Source organism: Parus major, chromosome 7 (assembly GCF_001522545.3).
Source record: "Parus major isolate Abel chromosome 7, Parus_major1.1, whole genome shotgun sequence".
Lineage (NCBI taxonomy): Eukaryota > Metazoa > Chordata > Aves > Passeriformes > Paridae > Parus > Parus major.
The window spans coordinates 19,261,450-19,276,113 of NC_031776.1; the positions used below are offsets into that span (position 1 = coordinate 19,261,450).

A 14,664-nucleotide genomic window follows, 5' to 3' on the forward strand; every position below is an offset into this window, starting at 1 on the left:
TAAATTTTAATTCATGGCCGTTATACCAGAAGGTCAAACATCAAAGCATGTTTCATTTTCAGATTTAAGGGTGTGGATAATATAAAGAAATTCACTTGCTAAAGTTTAAGTATTTGCAGCACTGTAGTTCTACACATAGGTTAAGGTCCTCCTGACCAAACTTTCCAAAAACTCTTGGTATGAAGGATGTGCAAGCTAACAGTACTAGATGATATCAGATTAGGAAATAATCTTGTTCAAGGTTGTCTCTATTTCAGAGAGTTATGTATTGTCTAATTGACTTTCTCAAGGAATAGTGTGTAACTGATTTGAAGTCACCATTTGACAAGGCACCATCTCTTCGTCTATTTCCAATGTGTCCCTTTACTTTGCCTAGAAAAATTATTTAGATGAAATTTGAAGACTATAAAAATAGGCAGATGCTCTATGAGTATTTGATAGTTTAGTTATTCCCAAAGAATGTATAGATCTAAAATTACACGATGTGTACTGTAGCTCCCATCCAGGAGGGCAGTGATGTGTATCACCCAGATGGTCTGTGTGTGCACAGCTAATCCAGTGAAGTTCTGGCTGCCTCAGATTTATACACGTGGGCAGATCAGCTGTGCTTTGTGCAATTGCACACATGCAGCTGAACAACTTCTAACTCTGCTCATGCTCTGCAGATGGTCCCATCCCTGCACACTGAGTGTGCTATGCAGTTATCTGGCTTAAAATAATGTATACTACAAAGAATATGTGAATGTATTTTTGCCTGGAAAATATCAGAAGAAAAAATTATTCTATTCTCAAATCTTCTGTGTACCTTATATTCAGAAATTTGAAATATTTTGCACAACTCATAAGAAGGTCACTCAGACATGGAAATGTAGAAGGAAAAAAACTAATTCCCTATAGGAGAGTATGAAAAAATTAGTAAGAAATTAATATCTTGGGTATTCTTATATTTTTTCCTATGTTGAATTACTAGTCTATGCTAAAGAAAAAAAAAGAAGCCCATTTGGATCATGTGAGCAACCTGTAGTTATTCAATTAATATTTAATAAATCACTTGGTGGAAATCAGAAGGGTATCAGTTGGTTAAATGGTCTGGTATCAATTTTTATCCATCCACATCACAGATAAGTGAGAATAAATGCATTGACTGTAGTAAAAGAAATACAAACTTATTAGTTAAACACTGCCATATGAGAGATGAAAGTGATTTGGGATTAAGACTGTAGTAAATTCTGTATGTATTTAGTATTGACTTTTGAATTATAGAAGATATCTATTTGCAATTCTGAATACTTCTAATCATTGAAATGTATGAAGAAGGGGAAAATGTATCTGGAATATCATCCTCTAATCTGTTAAGCAGAGGATAAAAAGTAGGTAATCTTCATAAAGCCTCCTGAAAGATTTTGTTAAGTACAGCCTACTTAGATTTAGTTTCATCTAAAGGTGTAGCTAGCTAGTTCCATGTACCTTTGACAGACCAGAGAACATTCTAGGATTAATGACAGAAAAATAATGTGGAGTTCCTTTCTATATAAAGAAATACACATATTATTAGAAAAGCCCACAGCATTTGCTGGTTTTAAACTTGGTATATAAACAAAGTAGCTGAATCAAATGTTTCTGCAACGTAACTAATGGCTGTGAAGCATTTTGTTTCTGTGCACCTGCAGGCAAATCCTGAGGTAATCCTTGTCCTGCATGCCAGGTGGGGACATTCACTGAGCTAAAAGGTGATTCTGACACAGCACCCTATAGTTTCAGATCTCATCTTTGCTGACTGTCACTGGCTGTCCACTTCCTTCCAACACGAGATCGCCCTTGCTGCTGTCCAGCCCCTCCCTCCCTCCCTCCCTCCCCACCAGGACTCGTTTGGCTTGGTGTGCCCTTGCTGGCTGCTGTGGCAGGGAGCACCAAGTGCTGTTTGCAGTGTTGGTTTTGGACAATGAATGAAGGTGTCAAAGGAAAAATAGCAAAGGGGAGGAGAAGAGAGGCTGGCAGACACGTCTGTGTAGACTCATTTATCAATGCCCATGGGGAATGGAGTGGAGAGTTGAATGGAGTCTTAGTCCCTTTTTTTCCAAATAAGATGAGCAGACAAGAGGACTTGATTGTCTCTCTTGAGTCAGTATCTACCTGAAGGCCACAGAGCAAGTAGTATCCACCTCCAGCTGTGTACCCCATAGGTGCTGGATAACACCTTAGTACAAGATCTGTCTTCCAAATTGTGGTGCCACTCACGGGGATCAGTTTGAGAACAGAAAATTCAGTGATGTGGCTGATAGCTTTTTCTCCTTCTTTTCCAGTACCCACAAGGTGTGGTTGAACATTAAGAAACAGTGTCAGAGTCCACAAATAATGAGTTTATAACTTCAATATTTAAGTGACTGAAGTGGCAATACACAGAAGTAAACAGAACATGACATAGGGACTGTCTAGAGGATACTCTCTATGTGAAGAAAAGCAAGATTTTAAATCCATTTTGGCTGAGGTACATTTTCTTATATCCTCCCCTCTGACCAATGGAGACAGAACAGAATTATTCCTTTTCCCTTGGAAAGAAGAGAACCTGCACAGAACTTGTTTTACCATGAGTGTCTATGTGGGTGAATAGTTTGTGCTTAGTGTGAGATCAGCTCACTTTAATTTTTTACAGTGAGAAACTTTCACTTTGATGGTTGAAAGTCATTCCTCCAGTGGGTGATGATCCTGTACACCTGTGTGAAATATGGGGGTGTTTAACTTTTTTTTGGAAATCAAGACATTTGAGTTTGTGGAGACCATAAGCACTTTCACCTGTCTTGTTTTATACACTATAATTTAGAAACCACTACACATATATGTTTAGGATGTGCTCACCCTGGCACTACTGATAATGAGAATTTAGGCCTTATTACTTAATATAATTTGGTGACCTTCTTCTTTATTTCCCAGCTTTACTTTTTCTTTCTTCTCCCTTTTTTTGCCATCTAATTTCTTATTCTCCATATTGACTTTTGCTTAGTAGAAGTACTTAGTTAGCCCCATCTGTATTTGCTTACTTTTCTGCCTCTTTTCCCAGTAATCTGTTCTTCCACCTATATTCTATTTTTCTTTGTTTTCATGTCATTTTTATATTTCTAATCCTCCAGAGTTCCTATGCTTTATCTTTTTTGCATTCTTCGTTTTCTCCCTTAATTCTTCAGTCATTTACAATCTCCTCTTGAGATTTTTTCTCTATTTCCTTCCTTATTTCCAGCTTCTTTCTACAATTCCTGGGGTAGTTTGTCACTTTTTAATTTGTTACCATGTGTTTTCCCCAATCATCTCTTGTATTCCTGCTTCTCCATCATTCCATACCTCTAGTTCGTTTCAGTGACTACTGACCTGCCTTGACCCTAGAGTCTCTTGAAAGGCTGACTGATCATTTCATAAGGATATCTGCAATGGGTGGAGACTGCATCTATCTCTGCATTCAGGCATGAGGGATATGTGCACAGTTGTGAGCCCAAATATACATTTTATCTGTTTGTCTGGTGACATCAGAAATTTATTCAGCAGCATGGAAGATGCCAAATCTGTAGTCTTAACAGGACTTCTTTTTTTCTTCTTCTTTTTTTTTCTTCTTCTCAACAGGTTCATTTTTGCAATTGCAATATATAAATAAATATGCATACTAGAATACTTCCAGATCTTTCCAGTTGCAGCTATTTTATAAAGAGCCAGACACGCAGCAACAGCTAAACTGAGATAATACTAGGCAATTGCTGTTCTTCTTATCTAAAATAATTCCCATACAAAAATTTACTTAGAATCATTACTTTAATACTTCATAATAAGGAGACTTGATTTTTCAAAAATCAAAATTCTTATTTTTCAGTACTTGTTTTCTGATACTTTTGCTGATCTCAGTGAAATTTTCTGCATTAGCTCTGCTGACCTGTTCTATTTATAGTTACCAATGTAATGCTGATTGATTCCAGAGGAGGGTGACCATAATATAACTAAAGTTTTGAGGAAAGAATGTATTTGATTATTCTTAACTATCATACTTTTCCTTATTTTGAGTAAAAGGCTATCATAGTCCTGAAGATAAGAAACTTATACAGTTTCAGTAACTAGTGTAAGAACAACACAAGGGCTTCTTACAAATTCCAAATCACTAAACTGCTTACTTTGTCTTTCTTTACATAACTTTCAAATTCTGTATTTTAACAATTCAACATAGCAAAAACAATTGCACTGGAAAATAACTGCTACATCTTTCTTACTAGGTGATTTCAATGTGTTTATTTGAATTTTGTTTTCTGCTTTCTTTTAGTATTTTCCTATGCAGAAGAATAAATGGTAATTAAAATGTGCAGGATGAAAAGATGGAGCAGTCAGTGCTTGTACCACCAGGACCAGACAGCTTCCAATACTTCACTAGAGAGTCTCTTGCAGCTATTGAACAACGCATTGCTGCAGAAAAAGCTAAGAATCCTAAACAAGATCGTAAAGACGACGATGAAAATGGCCCAAAACCAAACAGTGATTTGGAGGCAGGAAAAACGCTCCCCTTTATTTACGGCGACATACCTCCAGGAATGGTGTCTGAGCCCTTGGAAGACATGGACCCATATTACATCAATAAAAAAGTGAGTCTAGTATCAGTCCTGTTCATATGCCAGTGTTTGGAGTGTGTTATCATGCTTGTTACATTTTCTTAAGTGGTTCATATAGCTTGTTACTTCAAGATGTTAATTTGCAGCCAGAACCCATTTGCCTTAATGGTTACTAGCTTTTCACCCTTGTCTTTAAATTTACCTCAAAATTTATTTCTTTGATATAACTGACTTTATATCAAAGGAACACTTATATCAAAGCTGAAACATTATATGTGATATTTTATTATAAGCAATATGTAATATTTATACAAACATGTGGATATGTAACATATATATGCTTTGTGAACTTCTTAGAAATGAACATACATTCATACTGAGTACACCAAAATTCTCTAAGGTTCTTCAGATTTAAAACTGACAGCATGAACTGATGCATAGAACATTTTGTTCACAGAAATCTGCTTTGATAACAAATGCTTTAATTTATGGAATCAATAGGAAAACAGATACTTGGTAAATATAACAAAAAGAGTGCACAATTTTTTTTAAAGTTTTACTGAAACTGGCCTTGGACAGGCCTGGAATCCTTTCAGAATGATTTTGTTGCACAGCCTATAAGCAGGAGAAAAAGTTCATGCTTTACAGCTGTAGCTAGATTCTGTTATAATTTCTAGAGTCTATGATTGTAAAAACTGTCAATATTAAGATAAGAGTTATTTCGATTTTCACAACCTACTCTGTTCTAAGTGTCTCAGCTTGCTGAATTTCATGTGATTTATGAGTCCTATTTTGACAAGAGAGAAAATACTGTGTGAAAGAACAATATTTTTATCTCTATTATCTGGTGCCTCTGAAAAAGCCTTTATCTGCCATTCACAGCATATGAAGATTTATCTTTAAATCACAGCTCTACTTTTACAAAGATAAAAGATGTGTTTCTATAAAAGCAGGCCTTGTAGAGTTCTGTACTAATTGTGTCTGTTTATGATACAGTATTCCATATAGTTTTATCCCTGCCTGTCCACAGCTCATCCTGGACCTTTATAGCCAAGTCAGTCTGTCTTGTGTGTCTGGCAGTGAAAACAGATACATGATAGGTATGACCTATGATAGATATGCCTCTCAAGCCCTTGGGAATGGAAGACCCTTTCAGTCCCTTCACGAACGTGGCTGAAAATTTACTAAATCAGCCAGGTCTGGTAATAGATTTACAAGAAATACTAGGACAGAAACCAGCTGAACACAGTCCAGTTTCTGTATTACTTGAAAGGAAGAATCCTTTTATCTGCACACTAAATATGTATGGTCAAAACACATGCCCTCTGGAATTCTCTTCTTTCTGCTGAAGTCCTCATATTTTCTCTATGCACGTGCTTTAATCTTCTACAGGATGGAAATATAAACAGCCCTGTCAGTCTAAGACAAGGCAAAAATTTCTCAAATGCTTCAATTCTCTCTTTTTTTTCTTCCTTCAGTAAGAGGAAAATAGATGTTCCTAAAAGAAAATTATCACCTATTTCAATTTTTCACCTGTAATTTTACTTTAAAATGTCTAATTTCTAGATTTTATTATCTAGCTGTACACAAATTCTGGAAACGCTTATGTATTGTTTCACTTGTATTTTGAAAATACTGGCAGCAGTTGATGCTCCTGCAAGTCTCAGAAGGAGAAATAATTTGAGAAAAGCTTGAAGCAGAAGTGAGCATCTCTAGGAAGACACATAGGAATGCTCAATGTATTTACTTCTATAATGTTATGTTTCTCCCTGGTGAGGCATCTATCTGAAATGTCATGGATCTAATGAAAAACACCAGAATGAAGAAAAATATTTATTTGCAAAAAAAGGTTATGCCAGGTGTACAGGATTGCCAGATGCTACTGTTTCTTCATAGCTCTATTAAGGTCTCTGCATAAACTTCACCTGATTTGTTGACAGAAACTACCAGAATGTTTGGCTTCCAAACTTTCAAATAGGGACTAGCACTGGTCACTGTGTTTATTTGGAAAAGCTGTATAAGAATTTTGAGAGTATTTTTTTATTATGAGTTGGGGTCGTGAATGAAGTCATCCATCATTTTCCTTATATGCAAATATTGTGTATCTCCTGCTTTTTTTTTTCCCCCTATTCTTTGTTCCAAGATTGATCAAGCTCAAGTATTTTTCAGGCAGTGAATGTTTAAATGTCATTTAGAGTGTTTTATTTTCCATCCAAACCTTTGAAACAAAAGGTTTGTGCATGCCTTGATTTGATGCATTTTAATAGAGAATAAGACAGAAATAAATACATATTTTGAGCTGGTTTAAGAGCCCTAATTTGTGCCTGAGTTAGGCCTGAGATGAAAAGTTAAAATAAAAAATCTTTTAAGAGAAGAAAAACCAAATAGGTATAATAGTTTTATGGTTTTATAAGTGTGCTTCTATACAAAACCTACAAAAAAAGAGAACATATCCATACTAAATATTAATCTGAAGTTGAAAGGAAAAGGAAAATATTGACAATTGTTGTTTAACAGTAGGAAAGCCCATTACAGCAGGTTTATACACTTGGTAGTATTTTTAATTTCCACTGTATCGCAGATAAAGCCTGAAAGCCAGCAGCTGTACCCTTGAAATATAACTATTTTATTGTAAAAGTATTGAATGATGTTCTCCTATACTTGTGATTTCATTATACTGAAATGCTGCTGACCATGGTGGCCAATAATGCTGGTCTTTAGAACTGGGAAGTTTAGCATCCTAAAGGGTTGCAATGCTCTTTTTTTCTTTCTTTTTTTTTTTTTAATCCAAAATTGATTAAGAGTGAATGGGAAGTTCACTTGTGTTTTGTGTTTCACTTCTGTGTAAGTGCAAATCTGTGTGTTCCCAGTATAATAGTGCCTGCCTGTCCATGCTCAAGCTGCCATCACAAAGGATCAACGATGTTCACTTCATTGTCTAGAGAGAAAAGATCAGCTGGAATCCCCTAAGATCCTGACCTGTGGGCATGAATCAAAATCTGGTCTCTGGGGTTTCATACTTTAAGGGCTGGCTCTTCTCCTCTGAACCAAGGCTGCTACATTAAAGAGGAGGGAGAGAATAGGTGGAACTAAGTGGGTAAAATTTCACTTTCCTCGTGCTTTGATAGACATATAGCATTTTTATTGCCACTCCATGCCCTGCCTCCTGCCAGAAGGATCTGAATTATAGCTGTCAGCAAAGATGCCTCCTTTTCTCCTAGCATTTGATGATATCAGTCCCTAATCTGATCAAATCACTAACTCCTGGGTTTCCCAGATGTGTCTTGGGTTGCAAAAAACCCAAAAAGATTCCGTAAAATTGCTTCATTTTATTACACCAGGAAAGGTGAACACACGCGATTTTGGATATTTTCATAGTTGTGAAATAATTTTTAAGTGAAAAGTTATAGCAAAGCAAAAAAGCTAAGGACTTGCTGGAAAACGTTGTTTCAAAAGATAACCACGAACCCAAGAGATGTAAACTTCTCATATGCCATGAGTCTCCTGTCCTAGCTGCTGCAGGAGCTTTTCCAGACAAGCTGAGGACCCAGCTCAATCTATCTGCTCCTGTCTTTCAGAAGGTGGAAATGCAATGGGGTAGCACACAGTGCACTGACTCTAGCCTTCCAGAAACTACATTTAAAGCTAACTAGGAAGAAGGAGAGGAGAAATAAGGTTTGGGGAACTCTTTATTCAGGTTTTCAGAGGCCTTATCTTTATTCAGTGTTGACTCCTCTCTTAGCTACATCTTCTCAAAACACTCCTCCTCCTAAGAATTCAGTTTCTGGCTTTATTTCAAGTATGGCAGAAAATAGATTGGGTTTTAGGTTACAGATGAAAAAGCAGCAAATCAGGAACTTCCTTTCAGGGAACTCTGAATTTATATTCACACTCAAATACTTAGTGTGAGTTGGTTTTGTGCCTTTATAAAAATGAATAAAACATAAGACCTGAAATTTATACATAATCCTTCATATACAAGCACTCAACTTCCAATTTGTTTAGAACTTATCTAGCTTTTCTTAGTGTATGTCTGCTTTGTCCTGACAGCTTTGGGTACAATACTTCATGTTCATCCACACTGCCTACACATTGGCTTGCATCTGGGTTGAGAGTGGAGTGAGATATAGCAGGCATAACAGGGAGCTTACATAGGGCTTTTGCATATCAGCTCTTAACTGTACTTTTTAATGAAAATTCTCCTTCAGAAATAAGGTACAGTTTTAATTCATGTTTAAGGCTCAAAGTTAGAGGACCAACAAAGTCATTCTGAAAGCTCGAGTCACAAAGATGCTTTGAGTGAAAAATTAAAACTGAGGTAGGGAATTTATGTCTTGTTGGTTCTGCTTATGCAGGGCAGCAGAAAGTAGAACAGCTAAAATAGCAGCAGCTTCCAACTGAAACTGGAACTGTGCCAGCATGCTGTTATTTTCCATAAGGCATGTTAGAAAATAGATGTATGTTTAATGTGCTTGTGTTCAAAGATTTTTTAAAAAATGTAGGTTGGCTAAATGAAGGTGCAGTAATCTTAGATACAGAGTTAGTAGGAAGTGTGATTTTTAATGCATTTTTCCAACTATCTCATAACTACAAAAATGAGCATGAGTCGGAGGCGTCTGAGATGTGAGTCCCGGGGGCTGGGGACAGACCTGGCAGAGGAAATTCACCTTCCCCCTTGGGGTGTGAGGCTTTAAAACATGGTGCCAAAAAGTCATTTGTCTGGTTGGTTGCTTCAGTAGCTGAAATGAAAGCTCCATGTAAGGTCAGGTCATCTGCAGGCTGTTACCTGTAAGCCTGAACTGGATGTGTGATTTGGCAACATTAGCTCAGGCTGTCCTCAGCTTCACATGCAGTTTCTCCATTTCTCTGCAGAAGTGGGAAATCATATACATATCTTATACATTCCTACACATCTTGAGTTTGTACTGCAGACAGTGTAAAGTCTGCCTGGTTGTGTCTCTTACTCCTAAGGGGTTTGGTCTGTAGGAGTTGTTCCGTGTACAGCTGTGACAGAGGGACAGCTCAGGGAAGAACCTCCTGGGACTAGAGCAGCTTTTCCTCCCATCTCCACATCTCTCTCCACTTCCTGTGTGCTTCTAGACATTTTTATCTATACTTCATGGTCCAGGAATTCTAAATTTTCCAAATCTCAGCAGACTGAAGCATTCTTGAACCTCCTTGGCATATTTTCCCTGTCTACCAGCCTTCCTGGAAACAGTCATGTAGTTCACTGCTTACAGTCTTGAAGTGATGCTTGATGTCATGGACATCAGATGAAACCAACATACCCTTTCCCACACTTCCACTGGAATTCTAGTTTAAAGCTCATTTCATCAGCATCTTAACAAAAGTTAGGGAGGCTTTCTCATAGCTTATGTGCAAACGATACAGCTCTGACAATGGAAAAAAACAAAAAAGAAAAAAAATCAATTTTAGACATTTCCCTTTAATTAAATTTGAATTTAGGTTATGATTCTTGCATCGGCCCTTCCACTGGATGCAGATTTCTTGTGGGCTACTGAACCTTTCTTCCTTCCTTCTGCACTGTTTTTCATTCTTTACTGATTGATCTTGCAGTTGAAGAGCACCTTGGTGGCACAAAAGAACCAAGCAGCCCACATTTTGTGTGCTGTAGTGTTAGGGCAGGCACAGCCACCATGGTCTGCAGTGGGAGCAAAGCAGTGCTTGCAGGGTTTGCTTTTATACTGTTTGTCTTTGGCTCATGGATTTATTTGAGACATTTCACCTACAGAGTCTTCTACAATTCTCTGAAGTAAAGCTAGCATGCCTGCAAGTTTCTCTAAATTTGATTAGCTTCATAGATATTAAAGGTTAAATTTTAAAAGTATGTATTTTTTGGGAAAGTTTCACACCTGGAAACCACAGCTGTGCAGGAGGATCTTTTAGGATTGTCTCTCATTCTACTCCAGTAAAATATATTCAGATGGAAACCTACCTAAATATGGCTGTATATGTTACTGCTATTTCCCTCCCTCTTTAGCATAAAAACCCAAAAATTAAACAAGTGGATAGTTTATTAAATCAGTTTCCAGAAGGATTCCTAGTTAGTAAGACTAATATGTCAATAAAGTCCACAGGTAGGGTGGAAAGGAATGGGGGGAATGCACCACCACATCTTGCTTGTGCTATTTCAAACAGGGAAAGTTTTCTGGGGGAAAACATAAATAAAATTATAATTTCAGCCAATGATTTATGTATCTTTATTTACAAGAAACACATGAAAAGGAATATTGCTTTACTGAGTTTATTTAATGAAGAAATAAAACAAAAACATTAATTGAATTAATTGCATTTTTGTATATCAGATCCATCAGGTAAGTACTGGAAATAATTCTTATTTGAAAAATTATTTGTGCTTTTTGTGTATTAACTGTTCAAAAAGTTACAATTTTGGTGAGTGCTTAGTTGTAACAGTTTTTAAATGAGAATCTATAGTGAATAAACACTGATAAAATGTCTTTTCTCTCTCTTTTTCAGACCTTTATAGTATTGAATAAAGGGAAGGCAATATTCCGATTCAGTGCCACCTCTGCCCTGTACATTTTAACACCCTTCAACCCTCTTAGAAAAATAGCTATTAAAATTTTGGTACATTCATATCCTTTTTTAGTGGTTGTTCAAAATGAAATTAAGAAAACGTACAACAGTTTCATCCTGAATAAAGGTTCAGGGTCCTATCCTGAAGACCAGCTTTCCAGTGTGCTGCAGCAGTGTGCCTGAAGCCTGGCTCGTGCACGCTGATTCTCGCATTCCCAACCCGCCCAGTTGCACCATAAGCCTCTGCCAAATGTAATCCATTGCCAGAAAGCATAGGCAGCATTCCTGCAGGCGGCTTGCAAAGCATCTGTACATGCAGATGGTGGACAGATTGGGGACCATAACTGATGGGATGGTGCACAAGGTAAAGTTTTACACTGACATGGGGGATTGATGCCTGATGGTAGTAACAGGTTGATGGGAATTTCTAGTGGGTGAAATTTTGGTGCTGTTGGTTTTTTTGCAGAACCTCAGGACTGGGAAATGTAGTTACCAAATGAAAATTTCAGTGTGACATTAAGACTTATAACATTGAACAAGTAGTGAAAGGCAGAAGCCTTATTAATAGATACTGCTGGCAGAATTTTCTAGGTCTTTGGAAAAAGTAAGAAACAAAGATGATAGTTGCTGGCTCAGAGCACCCTTTCTTCTGAGCTCCTGGGAAGTTAAAGCAGTGGAAGAATGGGAAGGTGTCAGGCTGGAGGGGAGTTAGGGAGCATTTGGGGACAGTACTAAGGAAGCTGACAGAGACCTACAGACAAGGTGGTGGTGATGGTGAGAAAACACAGCCAAATACTGTCAGATTGCAGGCTTCAATGAGTGCTCATCCATTCACATGACACTGATCTACAATTCCTTCCAACATTGCATCTGGCTGAGTTGTGGATAATGCTTTTCGCTAGCATATTGGTTACTGAGTTTGGTCTTGGTTTTAAGTTTCTCCTGTCTTCCAGTATCCAGCTGGTCTTGACAAAAGTAAGAACAAAAGAAACTCCAATAGACAATGTGTGATTTCAGTATTTTTCCTTCCACCTATGAACTGGTTGTGTAATTTAACTCTATTATAGGAAGAGGTTTTCTTTCAGTGTATGGACTGATTTCTTTTTACAACCAGTTAACTACTGCAGGAGCTAATTTTATCTTAGATATAGGCATAGGATTGCTTTTATTAAAGTGTTTTAACTAAGAACCATTAAATATGTTCCTTTTTACAGTTCAAATCTCAACTGCTTATACAAGGTTAGATACCTACTAAAAAAGATGAGGGGTAAAATTGTTTATTATTTTTAATAATCCTCTGATTTTTATAGATAAACTCTATTTCCTCCACATTTTGTGGCAGGTGTTTGGCATTTTGGCCTTTGTAAGAAATGTGCCTTTCACTTTCAGCGTGAAAGGCAAGCATTGAGCACAATGAAACTGGAACATTGGTTGGAAAACCTTCATCTGTCTGTCTTCCAACTTCTCTGAATCTCTGTATTGGGTGCTCTGATCACATGTGCCCAGACACGTGAGGATCTGATGTTGCTGCCCTGCAGAGAAGCCGAGTGTGTCTTTCCAGTGCTCACAGACTTTCCCTGCAATTATTCTCACTGCCAGTACCTATTGTAATACTGGATACAGAAACTGGTAACAGCATGAATTTCTCTCTGCTGACTCATCTCCTGGTAGTCTGCTTTTATTTTTCCTCCTTTTTGCCTGCCTGACTTGACTTAAAGTAGAACATGGAGCTGAGGAGGCAGCATGGGAGTGATGGGAGATGGCCAGGCAATTAATAGGAAAGAATGAAAAGGTGAGAATAAGTAGTGTTTAGTAGTCAAAAAAAGAGATGTGGCAGTGGCTGGAGCTGCAGAATGTTAGAGATTTCTGTTAGAAAGAATGGGGGAGGCGCTCTAGAGAAAATGTCTAAGTCCTCCTGTGAAAAGCTCTGGAAGCTTAAATTACAGTATTCCTCAGTGTGGCCTGACTGCCAGAAGGTATCTGTACAGCCAGTTGGCAATATTTGGTTTTTTCCCAATTGTTTCATCTTCCACCAATCCACACAGGTGATAAGAGGCTTCAGCTTCTCCTGTAATTGAGTAGCTTGAGGCTGTGTGGTGCCTCTGCATGCCTGTATGGGAAGAATGTGAAAAAGGCAGTACATCTCCATGAAGAAGTCATCACAGATCAGATTGGTTTTGCCTATGTATAGGCAAAATATAGTTTTTTGTTCAACATAGTATAGTTGAATTGTTATAGAACATAAAGTAGTAAATTATGGAAATATTGATCATGTAAATCAATCACTCAAAATGTGGGAGAGAAGAGATGTACAGACATCAAATGTGTTACATTTGAGATTCCCATAAGAGAAATGGTCAGAGTCTATATTTCTAAGTATTTTATCCCTTAACAAGCATCTGCTCCCTTTCGGAGTCAACAGCACTTTGATGGCTTTTGGCTCCCAGATGTGCCAAGTTTTGTAAGGAGTGAGCAATGTGCAAGGACCTAGCTGTGGTACCAAGATACTGAGCTGAAAGCACACAAGGCACTGCACAGGGCACAACCTCAGCTCTCCAAAGAGCACATGGCACTTCTCTAACTCTTTCATAAGATGACTAAAACTGCAGCCAAGCATCTCCAACTTGGATTCCAAAATGGAGTCTCTATATTTAAAGGAATTTCCTAATTAAATTAAAACAGGCTCTTTAGACCTGTCTGTAGACTGTGATGACAAACACTGTGAGGCATTCTAATAATTTATTCTAAGACACTGAAAGATTTTTACTCTACAGAGCTTGTATGGAAACATGATCTTCAAAACTAGCTAAGTCACTGAAATATACTAAAATATCCACTGCTGAATCAGGCATCTAGGCAAAGGGCATACACCTGTCTGTGGGATTCAGGCAGCTAATTCCTCCCTTGTGATTGGAGTGTTTATTGAAAAAGTATGCTAAAGTTTGAATTTTTCAGCTGCTGTAAGCAAAGATCTTAATGATTGCGGCAATTTTCTGACACATTTAGATCGCGGTGCTGCTGCTGTTATTCCTCCTTCACCTAGAATGAATGGTTGGGTTCTTTGTTTGGGTTTCATGGTGGTGGTTGATTGGTTTAGTTTGTTTTTTGTTTAATTTTGGTTTTTGTGATGGTATAAAAATATACCCAAAATAACCAAATGCTGCTTGATTAAAAAAAAAAAAAAAAAGAAAAAGAAAAAAATTCCATCCTGGGCTCTCGAGTTTAGCTGTAAACATCTTTCTTTAGTTTAAACTATTTTCTTTGCCAGTTATGGTGATGAAAGTACTTTTAAGTAATACATAATTTAGAGAGATGACTAGAGGAAAAATAAGTTAACCATTTGGTATAAATTGTAGCAGCGCTTATTTTTTGCTGCCATCATGTGGCCATTTGGAGTCAGGTTTTCCTCTAGTTTGGTTACTTCAGTATTTCCAAGTGTTTGAATTGAAGTTATTGCCACAAAAAGGGAAGAACTGCACTGTCTGAAGAGGCAGTGATCTGGTGGACAAAGAATATCACACTGAAT

General features: G+C 37.4%; 1 protein-coding gene across 6 annotated transcripts in view; it reads left to right on the top strand.

Annotated features, from left to right (window-relative positions):
* Positions 1-14,664, top strand: part of LOC107207489 (sodium channel protein type 1 subunit alpha) — a 91,200-nt gene that overhangs the window by 23,761 nt on the left and 52,775 nt on the right. For 4 of the 6 annotated variants that reach the window (XM_015634686.3, XM_015634688.3, XM_015634684.3 and 1 more), the window contains 2 exons: positions 4,298-4,613; positions 11,079-11,197. In XM_015634686.3, coding sequence (XP_015490172.1) covers positions 4,350-4,613; positions 11,079-11,197 — 383 coding nt within the window. In that variant the 5' untranslated portion in view covers positions 4,298-4,349. Of the gene's footprint in view, positions 1-4,297; positions 4,614-11,078; positions 11,198-14,664 lie in introns of those variants that run through there. The other 2 variants (XM_015634687.2, XM_015634685.1) reach the window with 2 other exon arrangements.